Below are 23,451 nucleotides of genomic sequence, written 5' to 3' on the forward strand. Positions count from 1 at the left end.
ATATTAAAGCTATCCTTTTTAATGGATTTACCGCCCTTGGACAGCGGAATATAAATGCTCCATCGTGAACATTTCAGCATCATTAGTTCCTACAATATATGTCTATGATATATTAATATATATGGATGCCTTCCTTTCGCACCCAAATAAAACAAACCATGCATTTTGACTGTGTGTGTCATCATAAAAATCTTTGCTGTCGCTCAAAGTCGACCACCCTTTTTTTTTTTTTTTTTTTGTCGTTTTGTTTAGTTAGTTTGTTTTTCTCATTATCATCTCTCTCGTTTTTATTAGTTAGAGGCGGACACCATCAGCATGTACTTTTGAAAAGTAACTTTCTCCTTCATCGGACTCTTCTTAATTTATACACGATTTGATTATTATGTGTATATATATATATATATTTGTATGTTATATGTATGTGTGTTATTATATATATATATATATATATATATATATATATATATATATATATATATATATATATATATATATATATTGTGGCTTTGATTATTATGTTCGTAAAACTGGATGCTCCATTTGGTTTTAGTTTCGTATTTTTATTTTTATCTTCTAACCAAGAATAACACTGCATTGGAATCGTATCTTTATGGCAGCTACATAAGTTGTAATTAATGCAAATGGCGAATAACATAATATTATTCAATTATTTATTAATGTTTAAATAACAACAACAATAACAACCAAATAAAAAACAAACACTCGCTTAGTTTATCATAAAGATCACAAAGCTCGAGTTAAAATTAATAGTTCTTTTTTCTCGTAGATTATAATATTGTTATAAATTGCTTTTGGCATCATTAATTCAAAACCACAGTGTATATTATTATTATCATTATCGTACACAAGAGAAATTAAAATTAATACATTCGCTGTTCTATCCACTACATTCATCTCACTTCTCTATTTTCTGTCATGCCATCTTCGTCGTTCATTATGCACTACGATACAACCATTTGTTGTTTTTTCTTTGTTCTGTTTTTTTTTTAGATTTTTCGGATTTTTTTTTTTTTTTGGGGGGGGGGGGGGGGGGGTTGTTTAGTTTTGTATGAGATAATGTACTTTTTTTCTGTTCTGTGTGTGTTAGTGAGTACTATTCATTGTGTTAATTAAACTGCATATGCACTCATATTTATTGATGCTTTGCGTTTAAGTAAAACACGCACCAGGTCTGCCCGCCAGATGAATCGTAAAAAAAAAAAATACAAACATCAAACAAACCAAAAACACAAAGCTATGTGTAACTTTTAAACGTTTATTGATGCTATGCGTTTTAAGTTAAAATACTCACAACATTGGCCAGCCAAATTTAACATACCAACCCACAAAACGTTTTTAGTCTGATTGATATAATTTACCGAGTACAAATCACCAACAGGCTGTTTAAAATAATAAGAAAGAGCAGAGTGACGTCATCTTCTTTCCCGTTCTATTGAAAGAATTTGGTGAGAAGGAGCAATAACAAAGCTGAGTGACGTCATCTTGATTCTGTAATATCTTATTGTTACTAGCTCATTCTTTTGTATTGCGGTCGGTGTATCGTAGATAAAGATGTGAAAAAGTTTGTATGAAACAGTGCCAGACAAAACATGAAAGAAAAATACAAGAGAATAAAAAACATTTTTAAAAATATAAATCAGTCTTCTTCGACTGGGGATCGAACCTCAGACCCCTGACTACCTGTCGAATATTTAGTCAAACAGTAGGACTTGTATTTTGACGTCAGTTTTACGTTAGTGCTCCGCCTAGTGAGCTGTCGTTGGTAGAGTTCCAAGGAATCAAGTGATCCCATTGATTGAACTATTGAATACAAGTCACAATTTGTTTTCTTTTTGGAGGATGTCGCCTTGTCTTTTGACCTAATATTTTGGTCAGTGTCAGACCGTAGCCATCGTTAACTTACTTATTGTCCAGACTTTAAATTTAATGCAACTGGAATATGCATTGAAAGTGTCCCTCAGAGTCGGGAGTTTTTCGCGATTTCTCAGGCGTTAAACAGACCTAGCTGTCTACCATTTGCTGCTACCATTCAGATAGGACACAAGTCAGTCGTCCGCCAGATTTAACAGACCAGCTGCTCACTCACTGCTGGATGGACAGGAGGTTGCTCGCTCATTGCTGGGTGTACAACAGGTCAGAAAGAAAACAAAAAAAACATCTCGACATTTCAAGATCCCTTTGCTCAATATGCGATTGTTCTATCTACCGAGCTACGGACCCTCCCCCCCCCCCCCCTCGAAGTACATTGAAAATTGTTCATGAAAATGAAACCCTCGACATGAGTGACCATTTATATCTATTGTTATTGTCATATGATATCGTTGTTTGACTTTGCAATACCTACTTAATAGTTCGTATGTGTATCAAATGGTATGTCCTACTGTCTGTTAGGGCAGAGCAGTGGATACATTATAGATAGTATGCGCTTGGTGAAGAAGCACACAACATTGCCATCCAGATGTATAACGGACCAACACACAAAACTATGTGTAACCTTGAATGTTTATAGATAGTATGCGCTTAGCTTAGAAGTTAACAACATTGCCATCCGGAAGTATAACGGACCAACACAAAAAACTACGTGTAACCATGATCATTTATAGTCAGGTTAATTCAGTTTAATGAGAATTACCCATAAACGCGGATGGCAAAAAACAATAACAAAGACCTGAGTGACCTCAAATTTATTCTATCTATAGGTTCGATCAGATCTTATTCGTAACTTGGCATAGGTTTGAATCAACGTATACTTATTTGCAGATCTGATAACCTAAATTGCTATGGTCTCATTGATGCAATGGCCAATGTTTTGCGTTAGTTTGAGAGTTATTACTATTACAGCACCGAATTTGGCATGATTTAACATTGTTTTAATGGACAATGTTTTGCGTTAAATTGAGAGTATTTTCCATTACAACAATCGGACCCTAATAATTTGGCATGGTTTAACATTGTTTTAATGGACTATGTTTTGCATTAAATTGAGAGTATTTCCATTACACCAATGAGGCCATAATAATTTGGCATGATTTAATATTGTTTTAATGGAATGTTTTGCGTTAAATTGAGTTTTCCGTGTTGCTTTGCCTGGCCTTGATCCATAACTACAACTTCTATTATGTGATTTATCTTTGGATATGAAATTGTTACTGGTGTTGTTGTCAGTGGTGTCATCATTGTGTTAGGTAGATAACGGGTTATGTCATTAGTATCGGCACTACATACACACACACACACACACACTCACACATACTACATATTACACATAGATACACTACTTAGCAGGCTATCTCTATCTGAAAGATAACGGAAGTCATGATAGCATAGCATATTATAATTTTGCTGATGAAAGAAGATGATAATCAATTAAGCTGGTAATGCTCCTATTTTCCACTCCTATAATGATTACGTTTAATTTTTGGTGGTTTCTGACATAGGCGTAGTAAAACGACGGCCATTAAATGCTTCAGTGAATGTTTAAACGCATTGAAGAAGTGTTGGGTTTCCCATCGATGAATGGACTTTTATAACATCTAAACATGCCGTGTGAGAGCAATGAAAATGTACGAATAGATGGATAGAGACGGTAGCCTCCAAGGCTCGGTACTGGGTCGTGGTGTCTTCTCGGCTTAACCGACTCAGTGCTTTTCGCTCGCCTGCGATGTCTCTCGACTTAATAGTCTCTGGTTTGCATTCCATTTTTTATTTATATTTGATGAAGTTTTCACTCAAGACTGCATCGTCGATTTTAGTGACGCAAGACTTTTTCCATTGTAATGTGGCTGAAATTTGATGTTTTCTTGTTAATTTCCTTGGTGTTGTGTTAGAAATTATTTTATGGCCATTCCAACAGTATCTATAATGGGGGGGGGGGGGGGGGGGGGGGGAATCTCTTGTGTTTATCGCAGGATCGAAATATGGACAAAAACGAATTAATTCCAAGTTGTCTGACGTTAGCGCAATGAAAACTGTTTTTTAAAATAAAGAAATAGTGTTAGCTGCAAGGTTTGTACAAGGTTTGGGGTTGTTTCTTTGATTGTTTTTTCTTTGTTTTTATTTATTTGTTTATTTTTTTATTCCCGTTCTTTTGTTTTTGATTTTTTGTTTGTTTGTTTTTTTTTTTAAATTCATTGTTTGAATTAGAAAACCCTTAAAGAAAATATCTGTTTATTTGTTTGTGTGTGTGTGTGTGTGTGTGTGTGTGTGTGTGTGTGTGTGCGCGTAGATAGTTGAAATAGATTTTGATAGAAATAGGAAGTGTTGAACCCCTTGTGGTACAGACACACAGTTTATGTCGTATCCTTCCTTGTTATTCAGAACTTTATCGGGCAATATTGTCGTGATAACAAGTTTAACAACTGTTAGCCACATAGCACAGAATAGCTCATCACTGATAACACTTCTGTCTGATTGTCGTGGGAATAGCATGCAAGTGGTCTCGTTCAGCCAGGACTGCCAGATGGCCAGAGTTGGTCGTGGCCAATTTCGACTTCAAAAATGGCCAAATAGAAACTCGCGTAGTCAAACATTACTAATACCCTGCCCCCTTGAAAATCATCAGTTTTGATGAACAAAAAATCGAATAGACTAGGCAGGGATATTTTCTTGAAAAGAATGATAATTAAAATTAATGTTAGAAACAACGCTGTGTGGCAATTCTCGTCCAAAATGGCCGTGCACGTGGCCATCTGGCAACCGTGGTTTCAACTACACTCGTGTGCTCAGACAGAAAACTTTATTTTTATTTTTTTTTTATTTTGGCAACAACAACAAAAAAAAATGCTTTAAAATACCGATCGATTGAAATGACTCTCAACTTGGCACGGGTTATCAATCAAACCTGAGACTTCTTTTGAATTGTCAAATTTGAAAATCGATAATTTTGAATTTTAAAAAAAAATGGCCAATTTTTTAAATAAATAAATCAAAATTGAGTTTCGTCAGAGTATTGCAGAGGACCATCGGAATATGATGCTGTTGTTTCAACTACAATTATTGTTAACAGATTAGCCAATCGCATATTTGGCATTGTTGAGGCGTTTCTAACGCGTATCACGCACGTATCGTCGTTGTTGTTGTTATCCGTTGACAGTTGGTCCGTTTTAGGGAATCCACCCTCACACCTGGTCATGTCGGATGTGACTCGCCGATTCGATTCGGTGTTATATTATGTGTTTGTGAGGAATTTGGGAAAGGGGGGGGGGGTAGTTTTTGACAATTGAGAATTTAAAAACTTGAGCTTTTATATTGAGCGATATTCTCTAAATGTGCTCTAGGCGCTTTACAATGGGGTCCGTAGCCAATAGTAACACTTGTCATTTTAGTACGAGACGTGATGCCTGAGTATTTAGCACGAGACGTTGCGCCTGTTAGGCGAAATGCCAAATTGTTGGGTTTTTTTGTCCGACAGACAAGGTACTAATTTTACACCTGAGTATCGTGGGAGAATACGAGTCAAGAGCCTTTGACATGGACAAAACTATGCGTCTCTCAGAGCGGGGCTCGAACCCAGGACCTTCTGGTCCAAAGACGAGTGTCATACCATTAAACCACATATTTAAAAACACATTTAAAGAAAAAATTGAAGAAATAACAAATGTCGAGACCTCAGCAGTTTATAGAAACTTGATCTCTAATATAGCGGAATAATATCTACTAAACATGCTCAAAGTGCTTTCCAAAGGGTCCCTGGCCAACAGCACCACGTAACACGTAGACCGAGACATGACGCCTGTTATGCGATATTTCATTTTTTTTCCCGACACAGACAATGCTGTTGACGGCCAGGTACTCATTTTACACGTGGATGCGGTGAGAGAATGTGAGCAAAGAGTGTTTTACCAAGGACTCAATTATGCGCTAGCGAGGCTGGAACCCAGGACCTTCTGATAAGAAAGCGAGTGTCATATCACAAGACCACATTCGTTCTTATCTTCTCAATGGCGCGTATATTATATTCATATTAAATTCCGTGAGTTAGAATTCAAAAGTCGATTTTCAGAATAGGTTTCATCTGGTCACATTACCCTTTTAAGTCGATGAGTCACAAATGCAAGAGTGGAATAAACTAATCTCGATGTAACAGCAGGTGTGCTGTCGTTTATGAATGGCTTTTAAATTGTCCCATTGTATAGTTATCACCAGTTCACTGTTGTACTCTGGAAAAACTCGTCATATTTAAAAACTTGACCAGAAAATCGGCCTCCAAATATTGATCGATTTAAACGACCCATATCTTGACAAAAACTCCCAAACCTGGGACTTTGCCGAAGTCTTCCTTAAGTTCTAGGGTTGAGAGTTATTTTTTTGCCGAGACGAGGGCCATTTAAATCGATCGATATTTGAAGTTCGAGTTTTCTGGCCAAATTTTTAATACGTGTTTTTTCCAGAGTACGGCAGTTAATGGGTTAATTAAACTCGAGTCAGAGGACAACTATGTTTGTATTGATAAGAGTTAAAAGTTAAACTGAACCGGGAATACTACAATGCGTTTGGGACGTTTTCTTGGTTCGTTTCGAGGCTTTTGTCTTTCGATCCCGTGTTTAGCCCCAAGTTACTCGTACTTTTTAATTGTCTGAACATCAAGTGTGTGATAGTGATAGTAGCCTTGCTTGTGTGTAAAATGTGATATTTATTTGTATCACTTTTAGATAATCGTTGTTGTGGTGTGTAGACACGTTTTATAATCCGTTGTTTGGTGTTGATATTTAATTATCGTTGTGTATTCCTGGTGATATTATAGTGTATTGTTATATTGGTTGCTTTATACAAAATAATTTTTGTTGTTGGATTCGTTCGATTCACTGGTTGTATTTTTTTTTCAAAATAATTTCTTTATAACTGTCATTCCTTAATTTGGCAAACTCGAGATGCACACACGTGCAGGTCCTGACTACCAAACGCATTGAATTTAAGAGCTCGACGATCTAAAGTTTCATAGTATGTATTTTCACTACAACGATGAGCCCATAGCAATTTGGATAATCAGACCTGCAAATAAGTAAACGTTCGTTTGAGAGTATTTTTATTGTAACAATGAGACCATAGCAATTTTGGCTTATCAGATCTATAAGTCGTGCTCGTACAATTCTTTGGTAGTTTGTTTTTTTTTAACTGTTTTTTTTTTTCAATGAAGAGAGGGGGGGGGGGGGGTGGGTCGACATATTTTTATACGAAAATCCTGAATTTGGCTCCATCAATAAATCCAATGGGCCTGGTTGTACTATTTTATTTTCAACATATTATTTTCTATACGGTAGCCCTGAATTTGGCTGTTCAATAATTCGGTAGTTATAGTATTATTTAAAATTGTTTTCAACACACATTCTCTTTATAGCCTTGCTGAGCCCAACGTGTTCTAATTACCAATGCGGAAACGAATCGTGAACGTCTTTTGTTGATTATTAATGATAACGAAAATTATATGGAAAGAGTCTTCGGCATCAGTGAACACCAAATGGGGAGGGATCACGTTCTCGGAATACGACGGCATCAATTATTGATTTGATGTGCGTGTGCGCGCGCGCGCGTGTATGTGTGTGTGAGAGAAAAAAAACGTGCGTATGTGTGTCCTACCGTCGCACCCTCCTTGTCTCTTTTCTTACCTGTGAGTGTGTATTGGTGAGTGAGTGAGTGAGTCAGTGGTTGAGTACTGTCGTGTGTACGGATTGCTCAAAAGCTCCTCCATCCGCCTCATCAGGATATCGTGCTTCTGTAGCTTCGTGTTTTATCTGTTAGATTAAATTGATTTCACTCTTCCTTTAACATTGTCAATACACGCACACACACACACATACACACTTACACTACACGCTCATTGCGTCGCCAATAGACACACATTACATTATCGATTTCGTGTGTATAGTTGTTTGCACTAGGGCGACAGATAGTTTAGCGAGACCTTCACAAATGCACACACACACACACACACACACACATATATATACTATATACACACATTCACTCACACACATACACACACACATAACGCACGCGCACACTCAAACCGTCATTGATATGCACATCAGCTGGAAATCGCAGTGAGTAGCGGTGAGTGTTGGTAGTCATCGTCGTCGATACAGCACCCCACCCAGGTATTCCCTGCCTGTCTCACCGTGCTCCGTCCTCACCCAAGCCTGTTTACATACAGGGCTTGTTTGAGTTACCGCGTCGCGTCTGTTGTGTTCATACTATACTACTGATTGGAGCGATCCATTTCTACTCACCCTCAATACCAATGGTCTATCGAATAACGCAATGTTGGGAGTTATACACTTTCGCTTCTCTCTCCATTCAGTTATAGACCGTGTTGACGTAACTCAGTCTTTGTTATTGTTTTTAGACCGCTAGTTGGATAACAATCTCTCATTTAAAAAAAATAATTGAAATATGTATCAATCAGACTATGGATAGGTACATAGTATTGTTTTGGTACGTTTGATCTGGCGGGCATATGTTGTGAGAATGTTACTTAATCTATTGCAGCAATAGACAGGAAATACATCTTTGCGTGACATGACGGATTTACCTTGTACTTTGTTGTGAAAACAAGTTGTCCAATGTTACCGATGTCAAACCGTGATTACTTACAGTGATTGTGTATAGTGTTACTCTTATACCACAATGAATGAATGGCAAAGCATGGCGGACAATCATAATACGCGATTCTTTTTATGGATTACTTAAAAAGGCAATTTTCAATTCTTTATAAAAGGATCTGTAATCGATATTTCCTTTTGAACTTCCTTGTTCGTTCGTAGCGGAGATGTGTGAGGATGCGTGTGATTCAAGTACATGTCATACACTTAGTTCATTGGTTAAAAACAAGCAGATCAGGTACCACAACGTCTTTGTGATTTCGCTTGATTAGCGCATAAATTGCTGACAGAAGACCTAGAGATGTGATCTCTATTCCAACCAGAACCATTTCTGTCTTAATAGTAATAGAATGAATGAAATTGACGTCACCCAGCTCTTTAATATTGTTTTTAGACGGCCAGCTGGGTGATTAGTTCTCACTATACCATATCGACCAGACTATAAATGTTTATGTTTAAGAAAAAAGTTTTGATGTGTTGGTATGTTGGATCTAGCTAGCAGAATTTGTGAGTGTTTTACTTAAACACATACCGGCAATACGTCCATCACAATGGCGAGGCCTGCTTGGCAGACTTCTGCCTACGATTCGTTTCTTTCGGACGTGAGCAATCAACACCCACCCAGCTATGACAGCAATGATAACACGGAAACTAACCAGAATTCTAATCTCTTGAATATGGAGACTGGAGAAGATTTAAGCTCGTTTTACTTCAAGAATGACAGAAACACAGGGGGATTTGAACGCGACCCTTTTTCGAGCTACGACGGTGGAGCAAATGTCGGTTTTGAGGATTTTAACGTCACGTATCAACCGTCCGACTCCGATAATCTTCTGATTGATTTATCCACCGATGATATTTCTGAAGATAAAGACTCTTTCAATGAAAGCTTTCCTTACACAGAGGAAGTTACGAGTTTCGCATTCACACAGCCGGAGAGTAGTTCCCAAAGTAATGTCGACCTTCTCCAAATAAATGACGAGTCTGGGCCTGACGTGGTCGAACGCACGCCATCGCCTTTCGAGCTACTCACGATGGAAGCAATAAGAAATTCTGCAGCTCCTAGCGGTGTCAAACACGAAGATAGTATGGAAAATATGGACAGTCTTGGAAATAATATGACAGAGTCTGACCAAAGCCCAGAAATTTCACCTAGGGGAGATTATTTAGAAAATTCCCTCAACTCGAGTTCCTTTCAACATTCTCGTGATTTTAGTCGAGAATCAGCGAGCATCACTAGTGACAGATCGTCTAGAATTGACCCTCAAAGCTACCAGTCCTACACCGCCGGTCTTTTGTATTCATCGTGCAAAGGGGAGCAATTTATGAAACTTCAGAAGAACTTTGAAGTTCTTGGGCGCATTAATGATTTGGAGAGTCAAAACCAGGAGATGGGTAAAAGAAATAACTCTGGGTTCAGTAGCGATTCGCGTCAAAGTATTTCAGCGGGGGATAAAAAAGAGGAGATTGATGAGTTATATTGTGAGTTGAGTGATGCCCAGAAGAACAAAGATTTTTTCGTGAACAATAACAATTTCATCAATACGTCAAGCAACAAAGCCAGCTCTGTCAGAAGAAATAACAGTATTAAAGACTCCATACCGGTACACGAAAGAATAAACCAGTACCTGGGAGCTACGAATCTTACACAGAATCTCTCAAAAAGCACGCCGAATATATTGGACGAACTGGACAGCGATGTGATAAAAAAGGGCGTGTCTTTTGGAGAACTCCATTCCAAATACAACACGATCGATAACATCGGACGTGAATCAGCTAAACGATCTAATTTTAATCGGGCGGATTCGGAAAGCAGCAAAGGAAGTGTTCAGAAACCTCACTCGTCTTCTTCCCTACAGCGGTCCTATATTCAGATCATGGACCAGGCGGCGAAACAGTCAAAGCAGCGGGCCATTTATGGTACTCACATTGGTGGTCGTCGTGATAATCTTTACGACAAACACGTCAAAACTAGTGTTAAAGAACTGAAACGCGTTTACGACAGTAAAGGCAAGCAAGCAGATAACAATAATAACGGACGCACTCTTAAGTCAGCTTCGTCTACTCCAAATCTTTCGTTTTCGGAGACCAGTCCAACGTTAGGTCGAAAACATTCACAAATCCAGGACCCAAAAATACCTCGTTCCGATTCGACTCCATATTTACCTAACACTTCAGTCGACACGGTTTGTTCGTCCTTGGAGACTCTTCCAACTTACGAAGAATCTCAACAAAATAAGTCACGTGATCGATTTATACCCAAAACAAAGTCTAGTCAAGCACATGTCGGTCATGATGACCCAATTCATATCCCTGTTGGAAATGCAAGTCGACTTGATACAGCAGCCAGCCATCATGCGACAAGTGGTTCGAGCTCTACAGACACGACCTTGGTCGAGGTTCCAGCAAGTCCGTATGAAATTAATGTCAGCGAACGACCTTCACTTCACGTGGAAGAAGATTTGGTCGCCCTACACGTGCGTTCTGTTTCAGCTCCACATGAAGGAGGTCCTCTGAAACTGTCTGTTGCACCGCCCATGGGGAATCTACACCGCACAAATTCCTCAAAAGATACATTCTTTGGACAGGAAAAAGGGGATATTTTGGTTGTAAAACCGGATAAGAGTAACAAAGATTTAAACGCGATAAACAATAACAGATTAGATAACAATATCGAAACTAGAACACAGCACGACCTTATGCCCCAAAAAACTGATAACTGTTCATTGTCAGGTCCGCCTAAAGACTCCAAATTGGACAGCTCTGACAAAAAGTCAGGTAGAGGGCGGTCTCACTCCAAAGACATTTTTACAAAACATTTGGAAACACCCTCTTATTCAAGAAAATATCCTCATAGTGATACCACCACTCCCTCACGCACTTCTTCGTCCAGAACTTCTGACTCATCGTCTCATTCCAGCGATGCACCGCTATCTGAATCTAATAAATCCACAAATGAAACAAATCCATTAGCCGGATCAAAGTCGACAATCACGAAAAGACAAAGACTTCTTAGTAATCATTCAGACCACAGCAATGGGACAGGCCCGAGTTCTCCCGCTAATGCGAAACGTGATATAGATACAGCCAACACATATGAAGACTTGTTGGCCAAAGCTCGCCGAGAACGCCTCGCCAGGAAAGGCTATCTCCACAGCTATGTCAACGATTCGGCCACCGAGTTAGACTTGAGTAAATTTCAGCCTTACTCCTCTCTAACTGAAAGTGACTTCAGGTTTGTAAATGCGTATCCATCCGAGAGGGTCGAGAGAGATGAAAAAACGGACAGACTGCACGGCTTGCTTCATGAATACCAAGCTCAAATGTCACCTGGTGATGAATTGAGGGATCCTTTCTCGCCATTATCGGATAAAAATGAAGAAAAAAGGCCCATAGAAAATGCTATAAACCGTGTTGAGGGTAGCCGAATGCCTTATGACAATACAGATATAGGTAACAATGATCGGGTGAGGAAATATTCTGAGGTTGATCATTGGGTAGATAGCACTCATCAAAAAATGCCTGATGTCGTATTAGTTGAAAAGGAGCTCGCAGAAAATAAGAAATCAACTAGGTTTGATTTTAATCCAGCAGAAAATGACGTCACCGATTTCTCATCACGTGATTACTCCATGGATAATAGTTTAAGTTTTGAATTCAATTTTATTGATTCTAATAAAGCTGATCACGGCAGCCATAATACAAAATCTCTACCAAGAAATTTTACAAATTTAACTGCAACCGGAAATGTGCCAGAAATGAGACCTGAAACCCCGTCTTCATTCAAAGTTGCCAACCTAAGAGGGTTTGCCACAAATAACGAATTTGCTCGGAGTACTTTACCCAGAATGAACATTCCGAAAGAAAGTTTATCTCATTCTGAACCCTCAAATCCCACAAAGCTGGAGCTTGAAAAGGATTCTCTTGTACCCCGATCACCAATTCCAGCGCCAAGGAAAAATTCGATAGGAAATAGAACGTTACTAGTTGAATCTTTTACTCAGATATCGGGCGTGGACGTGCAAGTTGCACCCCGTGCTCGAACATTCAGGCCCGATTTAACTAGGAGATTGGATGTCAAGACGGATGTGCCCAATTCATCCAAGGACGCTGTTGGAAATAACTCTAGTGACATTATGGCTCACCCAAAAGAAGAACGACGGTATGGTCAGCTGAGAAAATGGACGGGTGTAACAGATATCGCTCAAAACCCAGACGATAGTTCGAACAGCCCCTGTTCATCATCAGATGGAAGTACGGGGACATTCATTGTCAACCATAGCGAGGAAGATTTGCTGAGTCCACGAGAACCAGCAGGTTTTGAGACAGCTGTGTCACATCCCTTTCGACATGAACAGCACTTAAGCTCGATGGATGTAGAACCCTTAAAAAATATTTTACGTCGATCAAAACATGACATTGATTACAAAAATACGTTTCCAAACGAAACAGAAAACATTCCTATATCCAGCAATGCGGCTAAAAAGCACAATCCGCCAACCTATATGAAACAACGAGGTGTCCCATTATCGAAATCCCAGTCTTCTGTTTTGTCCTTGAAAAATGTTTTTGAATCCGCAAATAACAAAACTGTTAGTCATGTAAGCGAAAGAGGGAGGATAAAATCAGTGCCAGATCTGACCCTAGTTGACCCTCAGGACAGATACCAGCGTGCTAGGAGTTTGCCACGGAGTCAGTCTGGAAATGTCAACAACGTAGAGGATCTAAGCCATCGTTTTGAGTACAGAGAGAACTCTTCTTCAACCCTTGAAAATAACACGAGATCAAAAACTCTTCCACGTTCTTTTCACTCCAATAATAAAGCAGATGATATGTTTTCAAATCCAGATAAGGTGTTATTTAAAGATCCCAATTTTAGAAAAGATGCAAATCCCAAAGACAACAGTAGCCACAATTTCAAAGGTCATTATGACCCGTACATTCCACCCGATGACATCTACAAGGAGTTAGAGGGCGCTAGAGAAGGGCGCAAATTAGAACACCCTCGAAAAAAATACCACTCACCCTCCCATGCCGGTAAATTAACTATGGAGTACCTAGAGCTCATTGGAAATGAATGGGGGTCGGGGAAACGCGAGCCAAATAAAAATAGCAATAAAACCCAGCCGCCTGACCTAGATTTGCAACAAAAGAAAGACAACTCGTCATCAAATGTCTCTCACGACAGAGATAAGAATACGGATGTCGGTGTTTATGGTAGTAAATCGAATTATCAACATGATCTTCGGTATCAAACCGATGACATGAAATTAAGTCATGGAAACAGAAATATGAGCAATGAATACCGGACGCCTCCTATAAAACCCCCAAACACTTTGCGTCATGCGGAGGCGAGAAATAACCCAAAACTCTCCCAGTCCTCTCGTGATATTCTCAATTCTAGGATTATGGACAATTTCGAAAAAGATCAATCTTTTCACGCGGTGCCGGTGAAAGTCGTTCCCAAAGGAAATCGGGTGGATGACGTCAAAAGAAGATTCGAAAATGGGAACCAGAATGAAAGTAGTGGGAAAAACATTTATAGGAAATCTTTACCGTCTGATTTCGGGAGTAGCCACAATAGGAACCCTGGCCAGGATTACAATGTCAGCACCAGCCAACACAATTCAAGTTTTCCTGAAAAGTCTTCTCTAGTATCGGATTGGGTGAATCGGCAAGGTAATTATTTAAAAATTGCAATGAACCCTTAACCTTGAACTTTTTATTTTTTACGGCGGGATTCGAATGTGCTCAAAGGCGATAAATTTCATGTGATAATTTACTTGATTATTTTTTGGTTTGTTATTGGTTTTTATTTATTTATTTTTTTTTTTTTGGGGGGGGGGGGGGGGGGTGTTTTGTTTTATTTTTCGTTTGTCGTTGTTGATTGTATAATTATGTGTCTGATAATGGTGAAGGGAAAATTGGTTTAACTATGCCTTTACAATTTGTTAAATACAGACGGGTCATACTGGCGTGCAATTCAAAATACATCGCTTACCAACTTACTTATTGTTGCTTATTCTCGACTGTTCGGGGGAAGCTAAAACTTGTAAATTTTTAAAGATTTAATTTTCATTTTTTTGTTGTTGTTGTTGTGTGTGTGATTGTTATGGGATTGTTTGGTTCATTCACAATGCTTCATTATTCCTCTTCACCATCGTTTCTTTCATCGTCAACAAACAACACTAATTAGCCATCATCGTTTCTTTCTCATCAAACACAGCACGTATTAGCTTTCATTTTTTTTTTCTCGTCAAAATACAACACATATTGGCTTGCAATGTTTCTTCTTCCTCGTCAACACACAATACTCATTGGCTGTCAATGTTTCTTTCTCGTCAGCACACAAATGGCAATATCTACCATTCGTCATCACGAAAACAGGCATTAGCTTTCTTACAAAATCTTAAAAGTCTATAATTATCTACAGAAACTGTGCGTGGATTGTAAAAAAAATATTGAAAACAAAATAGTTTATCAGCTTAGAACAAATTTTAAAAGACAACAAAAAAACCCCAACCCAAAATATATTTTTTTAAACACAACAACATATAATACTTTAAAAAGAACGTTTAGGGTTCAAACCCTTTTTCTGCTAACAACAAAAACAGGAAAAGTGTAATTCAAATTCAGTGTCATAAACAACCTTTTTTTTTCCCTGTTTAGCCATTGGTTGATATCTCTGAATACTGTTACCTCTCAAAATTTGCCGCTTTATTGTTATGATTATGTAATGTCTTGGTAGTATAATTTCATTAAGTTACTACACGGTATCACCTGTAATTTAACTGCCAGATCACTTTTATTTTTGTATGTTATATAATGTGCATTTCATTTCCATTGTTTGCTTTGCATGCTTGATAGGTTTTTATTTGTTTTGTTTTTCCCCTGCCCTCATTCATTTTCCTTCCCTCCTCCCCTCCTCCAAAATTGTTGTTTCGTGTCTTTTTCTTTTCTTTTTTTTTTAAACGTCGAAAATGACCGTTGTTATGCTGTTAAAATACCTTATTCCACACGAACAATTTAACGAAAATTAATTTTGACCAAAAACAAAAATAATAATAATAAATACATTTTTTAAAAAAACATCAGGGAGTAGTCTTCAACATAATAAAAAACAACTTCAACAGCAGCAGCAACAACAACAGCATCACAACCAACAACGTTATTATCAACCGAAACACGAATGGAGTCAAGAATCTTCCCAGCATTTCCAGCCTCCAGCGATCCCGCCTCCACCCTCTGCGTCATCATATTATTACGATGACGACCATTACCGTTCCCAAGAGTACTCTCCCCTTGTCACCTCCACTCCATTGGAACCTCCAAAAAATTTGCCTTTCAATGAAGCGGATAGTCCTGATTCAAAATCGACCGGCGCTCAACACGCTCCATGGTATCATAACTATAATAATAAAGCGCAGACTCTAAGCGGTCCTCGCTTATCGTTCTTAATGATCAACACCCCGAACAAACCAGAAAAGGAGGTCAACGAAAAAACTGAACCACCTCAGCGTCGTGGACGATCAACCACCAGGAGACAAGGGAGTTCGAATGCTTCAAGATCAAAATCAGCCTCGGGAGCTCCCAAACCTCCAACCAGAAGCAAGTCGAGCGCTAGAGCAGTTGATAGTCTGAGAGACTCTTCCCGCAGAAGAACTCAAAGTCCCTCTCGATTTTGGAGCTTCTACCACGACAACGACCTGAACGATCAGCGCCGTTACGGTCAAATCAATAGAAATAAAAGTCTCGGGGATGTGCGGGCTGCCCCTAGATCCGAGATCGATCCCATTTGGTTGCCAGGTCAAGCAGCTGCTTCTGTTCCAATCGCCTCTAGCCCCAGAAGAAAAACTGTGGGGCAAGCTGAAAATAGCTTAAAACAGTCTCGTGATGTTTCGCGGAAAATGTCCTACCAGATCGCTAACACAAGCGTCGCTAGTACTCCGAGATACACGAAGAATAGTGCTTACATTGACACACCTCTTCCTTACAAAAATCCACACAACCAACCCAAATTCCATAACAACCCCCAACCAATCAAAAAACCCAATCCAGCTCAAGCCCCGCCTCCCCCTCCTCCCCCTCCTCCCCCTCCACCCACACGGAACGCCAGTAAGAATTTCAGGAGTGGCGTTCCACACTTGGAAACTTGGAGAGGTGTAAATCGGACTTCCGCTTTTCAACTCCTCGGAGTGAAACCCTCTCCCCCATCGGGGCTGTCCTCCACCCAGAGGAAAGGTATCAATCCCATCTTGAAGACTTTTAGCGCTAGATTTCCAAGAATAAGCACCTTAGTCGCTAATTTTTGATTCACCCTCTAGTTGTTTTGCATCCAGTTTCTCTTTGATTTGAATAGTGCCATTAGCACATTGCAAGTGTGACTAACCCATCATGTTATGTTTTAAGAAAAAGATAGATAGTTGATATTATAATGATAATATATTATATTGTAGACACCATTTGCCATGATATTTATCCCTGGAATTTAGACTAAAACCGGGGCTTTCGAAACTAATTCTATCGTATTCTTTATATTTATTCAATTTTCCCCATTTTATTTTTTGACCTTTTAAAATGTTGCATGCTACTATAGCTTTACAAATAGTATAGTACATCTCATGAAAAACACATTACGGACATAACATATAGAAATGTTTGAAATCGAATGTTTGAAAATTCGACCAATTCCACATCGTGTTTTGTTAACACTATTCTATAATTTCTTTTTGGAAACAAGTGTTTAAAACATTGTTGTTTTAATCAATAAATTTTGCATTGTTGACTATAGATAGATACACGATCCGAATTCGTGATATCGTATAGAAAAAATAATCAGTCAAAGCAAAGCCAAAACAAAATAATACACAGACATTTGAAGATAACACAATGACTACCCGCATATTTGTGTTTGGTTATCATCAGACTACTTCACACATGTTCATTTTATTGTTTGTTTGTTTGTTTTGGTTAAATCAATACTTTAAGCAGCATTGTTTTCAAAGTGACAAAGTGTTGGGGAGCAGGCACTGGTGTAAGATATTATAGATCTGAAAAAAGTGGACATGAAACAGTGCAAGACAAAGCTTTGTCTGGCACCATTTCATACACATTTTAGTGCCTATTTCAGATCTTTGTCTTACACCAGTGCCTGCTTCCTAATTCATCTCAATGCTTTCAAAGTGTGGCACATTATTATGAGTGGGTGTGTGTGGGTGTGGAGGGGGGGGGGGGCTTTATTTGTGTTTTTCCCATAAGATATAACATGATATCGCCAATGCCTTATTGATTGTTGTAACATGATCGCACGTTTCTCACAACACGTCGAGCGTTTTTCCTGCTTTAAGCTTTTATTGATCTTTTGAAGTTTCACGTGCACTATTAGCTTATTCCAGACTTGCCTTGTACCACGAAAAATTCGTAGAAATACGATTTGCTTTTTTTGTCTCGAGCTACTGAGCTGCATATGTCTCTTTGACTAAATAAATATTGTTGAAAAAGAAAGTTTAAGCACTTACAACATATATCCAGTACTTTGGAGCATTTTTTTTTATCATGCTCAGACCAAATTGTTTATTTATAAGGCTTTTTAAAGTGACTTTTTCTTTTTCTTTTTTCTCCCTTGTAAACTACGAAGTTTTGACATTTCAAGTAGGCAGCTCGGCTATTCTATTCTATTTGCCAACACGTTTTGCTCATATCATATTTTCTTACGCCATACTTGATAGTCTGAATCAGTGTCTTTAACTTTAACCATTTCTTTTTACTGCCCTACTCTGGAAAAACACGTATGTTAACATTTGGCCAGAAAACTCGTCCTTCAAATTTCGATCGAATTGAATTGAATGACTGTCATTCATTTTGTCAAAAACTCTCAAACCTGGGAATTTATTAAAGTACTTCTCGAAGTCCCAAGTTTGAGAGGTTGTTTTTTTTGGGGAGGGGGGGGGGGGGTTGTTGCTGAGATGAGGATCATTTAAAACTCGATCGATATTTGAAGGACGAGTTTTCTGGCCAAATTTTAAATCGCCTGCCTTTTCAGAGTACAGCAGTTAAATGGTATATTCAATTTTCAATCCCAGTATCATTTAGCAGGTCTAAAAAGTGACTTCTTTATTAGCTGACAACGACAATTATTATTACTCAGGATTTGAATTTGATACGAGTTGACCAACCATCGAAACATCAAATCCCAAAGAATAGCATTATAGTAACCGGTTGACTGCCGCCCTCTGGAAAAACAAACAAACTCGAATTTAAAAATTTGGCCAGAGATCTCGTCCTTCAAATATCGATTGATTTAAATGACCCTCATTATTTTTGACTAAAACCCGAATTCTTCCTTCAGTCCCAGGTTTGAGAGTGTGTTGCCAAGATAAGGGTCGTATTTAAATAAGTCGATATAGTACTTGAAGGACGAGTTTTCTTGCCAAATTTTTAAATACGTCTTTTTCCAGAGTACGGTAGTTTAATTGGTTAAAAATAGCTCTAAGATTGTATCACATTGCAGAGGTATTAAATAGTAAATAGAAAAGCATCGATCTTTGTTCTATCGATATCGACATCGATTTCCATTCAACCATTCACTGTTAAAACGCCTTTTGAAAAAAAAAACCCAAACATATTGTCCAGAAAACTCCCCCCCCCCTCCCTATTTAGATTGATTTTATTGACCTTCGACTTACGAACAAACCTCAGACTTCTTTGGTTTAAGATTTTTGGGACAATTTGGGGGGGGGGGGGAGAGGGGGCATTTTAATCGATCGATATTGGGAAGATCTAAATGATTTCTGATCAAAATGCTTGTGTGTACTATTTATAAATATATGTCAAGATGTAAAAGAAAAAAAATTTTTTTTGGTCAGTGTGTGTGTGTGCGCGCGCGCGCGTGTGTGTGTGTGTGTATGTGTGTGTGTGTGTCACAGATCTGACAACAGCTGTTGCACACTTCGAGGCTCGAAAGTCACAGTTTGCTGTAAATGGTTGACTAAGCCTCTCGTTTGATTTCAATACTCGGGATTGTGTAACAGTTGATTCGTGTTAACCAGCCGTGTAATTTATTACCTGTTATATATATATATATATATATATATATATATATATATATATATATATATATAATATATTTATATATATATAATGGTTGAGGGGAGTTATATTATAAGTACTCCTTCAGAGCCATGTAGCCCATAGATCCAGAGTTTATCTTGGTTACTATTGCGCCAATAGCAATTGCTTGTTACCCTTTTGATAGTATTGGACAAGACACTAGTCTGTCGCTAAGTTCTTTCGACCAGATCTAACAGATCCAGCTACCCTATCACTGCTGGATGGACGGGGAATGAGTGCGATTAAGATGATTTAAAAAATAACAACGAATTGGTCTTAATAGCTAGATAGATGGATGGACGGGAAGAATGTGTGTGTGAGAGAGAGAGATAGATAGATAGAGAGAGAGAGAGAGAGAGAGAGAGAGAGAGAGAGAGAGAGAGAGAGAGAGAGAGAGAGAGAGAGAGAGAGAGAGAGAGATTTTAAAAGCTTATTTTCTTTACAATTGTATTTTAATAGTTAGTAAACCGCTATGTAGAAATGCTTTTATTCATGTATATTTTTGCCACTTTTTATTTTTAAATCAACATATTTTATTATTATTATTTATTATTATATTATTATTATTATTATTATTATTATTATTATTATTATTATTATTATTATTATTATTATTATTATTATTTTATCCTGTAATTTTCATTTAGATGTGATGTAACAATATGTAATAAATAAGGAGTTATATAATATAATGTTTTTAACCTTTTATTTTACTACCAAGTGTGTCCTGCCAACCTTACTATCAATGCACTTAACACAGTGATCGGGGACACACTACACATATCACGTACCTATGTGACAACTTTTTTCCACAATCAGTTACGCACTTGCCGACGTAACGTGTATGCAGGTCTGACATCCGAACCCTCGTATGGGCCTAGTTTACAATTGTTGTAATGGACAATATTTGGCGTATTTTTTATTATTTTTTGTTTAGATTTCCATTACAACAATGAGCCCATAAGGAATTGGGTTATCAGACCTGCAAATAAGTGCGCGTCGCGTCGGCACTCGCCTTTCCACATTGCAAATTTGATATACCATAATTTACTTTCAAGTTTTGTTGTTTTGGGTTTGTTTCTTTTTTTAACTTTTATAAATATTGTATAATAAATTTGATACTTTTATGGTTCATTCGTTTTCAGTACATGCTTCTGTTTGCCTCATCATATGTGTTGTAAAAAAAGTGCTTGTAAACCTTATTTAATACTAACTGATGCGGCCAGGGTTTGTCGTCAAATTATACTTGCTGTAAAAAGTACACGTAAACCATTCAATTCTTTATTTATTAACACTGATCAGATTATCTCAATGGAAGGGAATCCTTAAAAAAAATTTTTTGTTATTTTATATTTTTTTATTTTATTTTATTTTATTTATTTTTTTTTTTTTTTGGTTTCATTTTAAAGCGTCTAAAAATTAGTAAAAAGTAGATATTTATCTTATTATGACTAAATTTATTGTTTTTTTGTTTCGTTTCTAGATTTTCGACACCAGACTACCGATGTTCTCCGCAAGTCTCTGCCAGAGAAGGAGATAAGGAGGAAAGAAGAAGAGGAGGCTTACAGGAAACAAAGACTTGTAAGTTATTCCCAATAACAACAGAGGCTGCCTCTGGATTTGGAGAGGGGTTGTCAGCAGAGATTGCCAATTATTGGGAAAGGGGGGAGGGGGGAACAAATTGAATTTATGATTCATTTAAAAATAAAAAGTGTGTGTGTGTGAGCGTGTGTGTGTATCTATGTATGTCAGTCCAGGACTACAAAATTTCTTATGATTTGTTATTAGCATGATCCTTTTTTTTTAAATCATATCTTTTTAAAAAATTGTTCACACATCAAATTAATCGTAATCGAAGTGAAATTTAAAGATATCTTCATGTGGCTGTATTTGTCTCATTCAGGAACAATTATACGATGAAGAACGAAGGAAGAAGGCTGAGGTGGATGCCAAGAAAGAAGCTGCCAGAAAACATCATGATTTCTTCACGTAAGAACAAGACAATCTTTTCACGATAATATAATAGGATTCAACAGTCTTGACGTCACTTCCCTCATAATGACGCATAGTAACTGGTTCTAAACTATGGACGCCCTTAAGAAATGTTTCTCCGACGAGCATAAAAGTGTATCCAGAGGAGATAAACATTATTAACCTGATCATGTTTTGACTTTTATACATTTTGATCACATGACATGTGAAAAAGTTCTAGCCAGCATGACGAATAAAAAGTACCGATTTTCTTTGTTTATAACCAAGCTGCTCGTTGCTGGGCGGGCGTGATATCAGACTATTGGATCCTATTATGGTAACATATAGTATAGCTGCACAAATTTCAAGACATGTGGGGATAGAACCAATTAATCTTCAGCTAGCTGAAGATTAATTGGTTCTATCCCCACATGTCTTGAAATTTGTGCAGCTATGTGGTCTTTTATCTTGTGATATGACTTTTGTTTTCGGTTTGGAAGGTTTTGTGTTTGAGGCTCGCTTGCTGCAATAGTTGAGTCAATGGAAAAGGCTCTTTACTCACATTTTCTCACCGTCTCAGGTGTAACATGAGAACCTGGCTGTTAACAGCGTTGCCTCTACTGCTGAATACAAGTTGAATTTAAAAATGATTGAATTTGATTTTGAAGTCAACAGAAAATGTTTTAAGATTTTCTACTGCAGAGGCGCAAATACGGCATCCCTTTTACAGTTCAGAATATATGAAATTCTCACTTTACATATAGATTTGTAAAACTACAAATGAATTTATTCCCATGAAATATATGATAGATTTATTTGGCATTTTTATTCCCATTAAAAAAAAAATCACAGGAACTTATTAAGAACAATCCTCCCGTATCCAAACGTATTATTATTATTATTATTATTATTATTATTATTATTATTATTATTATTATTATTATTATTATATTATTATTATTATATTATTATTATTATTATTATTATTATTATTATTATTATTATTATTATTATTATTATTATTATTATTAATATTATTGTTTTTTTTTTTAGTTTTTTTTTTTGTTTTTTTTTTTTTTTGTTTTTTTAAATTATTATTATTATTATTATTGTATGTGTTGGTGGTATTACCATTGTTGTATTTTTTTTTTGTGGTTATTAATTGTATCATTTTATTTTTTTGGTTCCATTTACCATTTTTTTTCTCACTTTCATGTCTGTTGTCATCAAATTGTTTGGATTATTGGTGAAAGCCTAAAATTGAATAAACTTTGAAACTTTGTTTATTGGTATCTCATATATTTGTCTATTGCAGTCCTGCCCAAAAATCACCCATCTCACCCAACCGATTTGAAGAGGTGCCTGATAACAACAACACCCAGCCACCCACGCCATCTTCCTCGTCAGCGCTATCTCCTTTACTTCCACATCAACAACACCAGCGCCCTGCCACTCAGATCAGCAACCTAACCACAACTCTCAGTGTTCCCCCAGAAAGACGACGGGGGTTCCAGATACAAGGCAAGGCCAAGGCTATCTACAACTTCAATGCCCAGAATCCAAAGTATGTATGACCATATGTATGTATGAGGTCATAGGTCGTAAGTCCAGAAATGCTAACCCTCCAGAATTAGAAATGTGTAGTTTGGAAGAAAAATGTGTAATTAAAAAGAACAGTGTGTAATCCAGGGCAGTACCCAATTCATGAGTAAAATTGAACAAAGTTCATAAAGTGACTCTGCATAATGAATCT

General features: G+C 37.5%; 1 protein-coding gene across 46 annotated transcripts in view; it reads left to right on the forward strand.

Moving 5' to 3' along the window:
- The window catches only part of LOC144973405 (uncharacterized), a 265,478-nt gene that overhangs the window by 232,597 nt on the left and 9,430 nt on the right, over window positions 1–23,451 (forward strand). For 44 of the 46 annotated variants that reach the window (XM_078915810.1, XM_078915814.1, XM_078915815.1 and 41 more), the window contains 3 exons: window positions 21,211–21,308; window positions 21,631–21,716; window positions 23,014–23,262. In XM_078915810.1, the coding sequence (XP_078771936.1) occupies window positions 21,211–21,308; window positions 21,631–21,716; window positions 23,014–23,262 (433 nt within the window). The other 2 variants (XM_078915809.1, XM_078915808.1) reach the window with 2 other exon arrangements.

Source organism: Berghia stephanieae, chromosome 5 (genome assembly GCF_034508935.2).
Source record: "Berghia stephanieae isolate SIO BIC M18660-M18661 chromosome 5, UCSD_Bste_1.3, whole genome shotgun sequence".
NCBI lineage: Eukaryota > Metazoa > Mollusca > Gastropoda > Nudibranchia > Aeolidiidae > Berghia > Berghia stephanieae.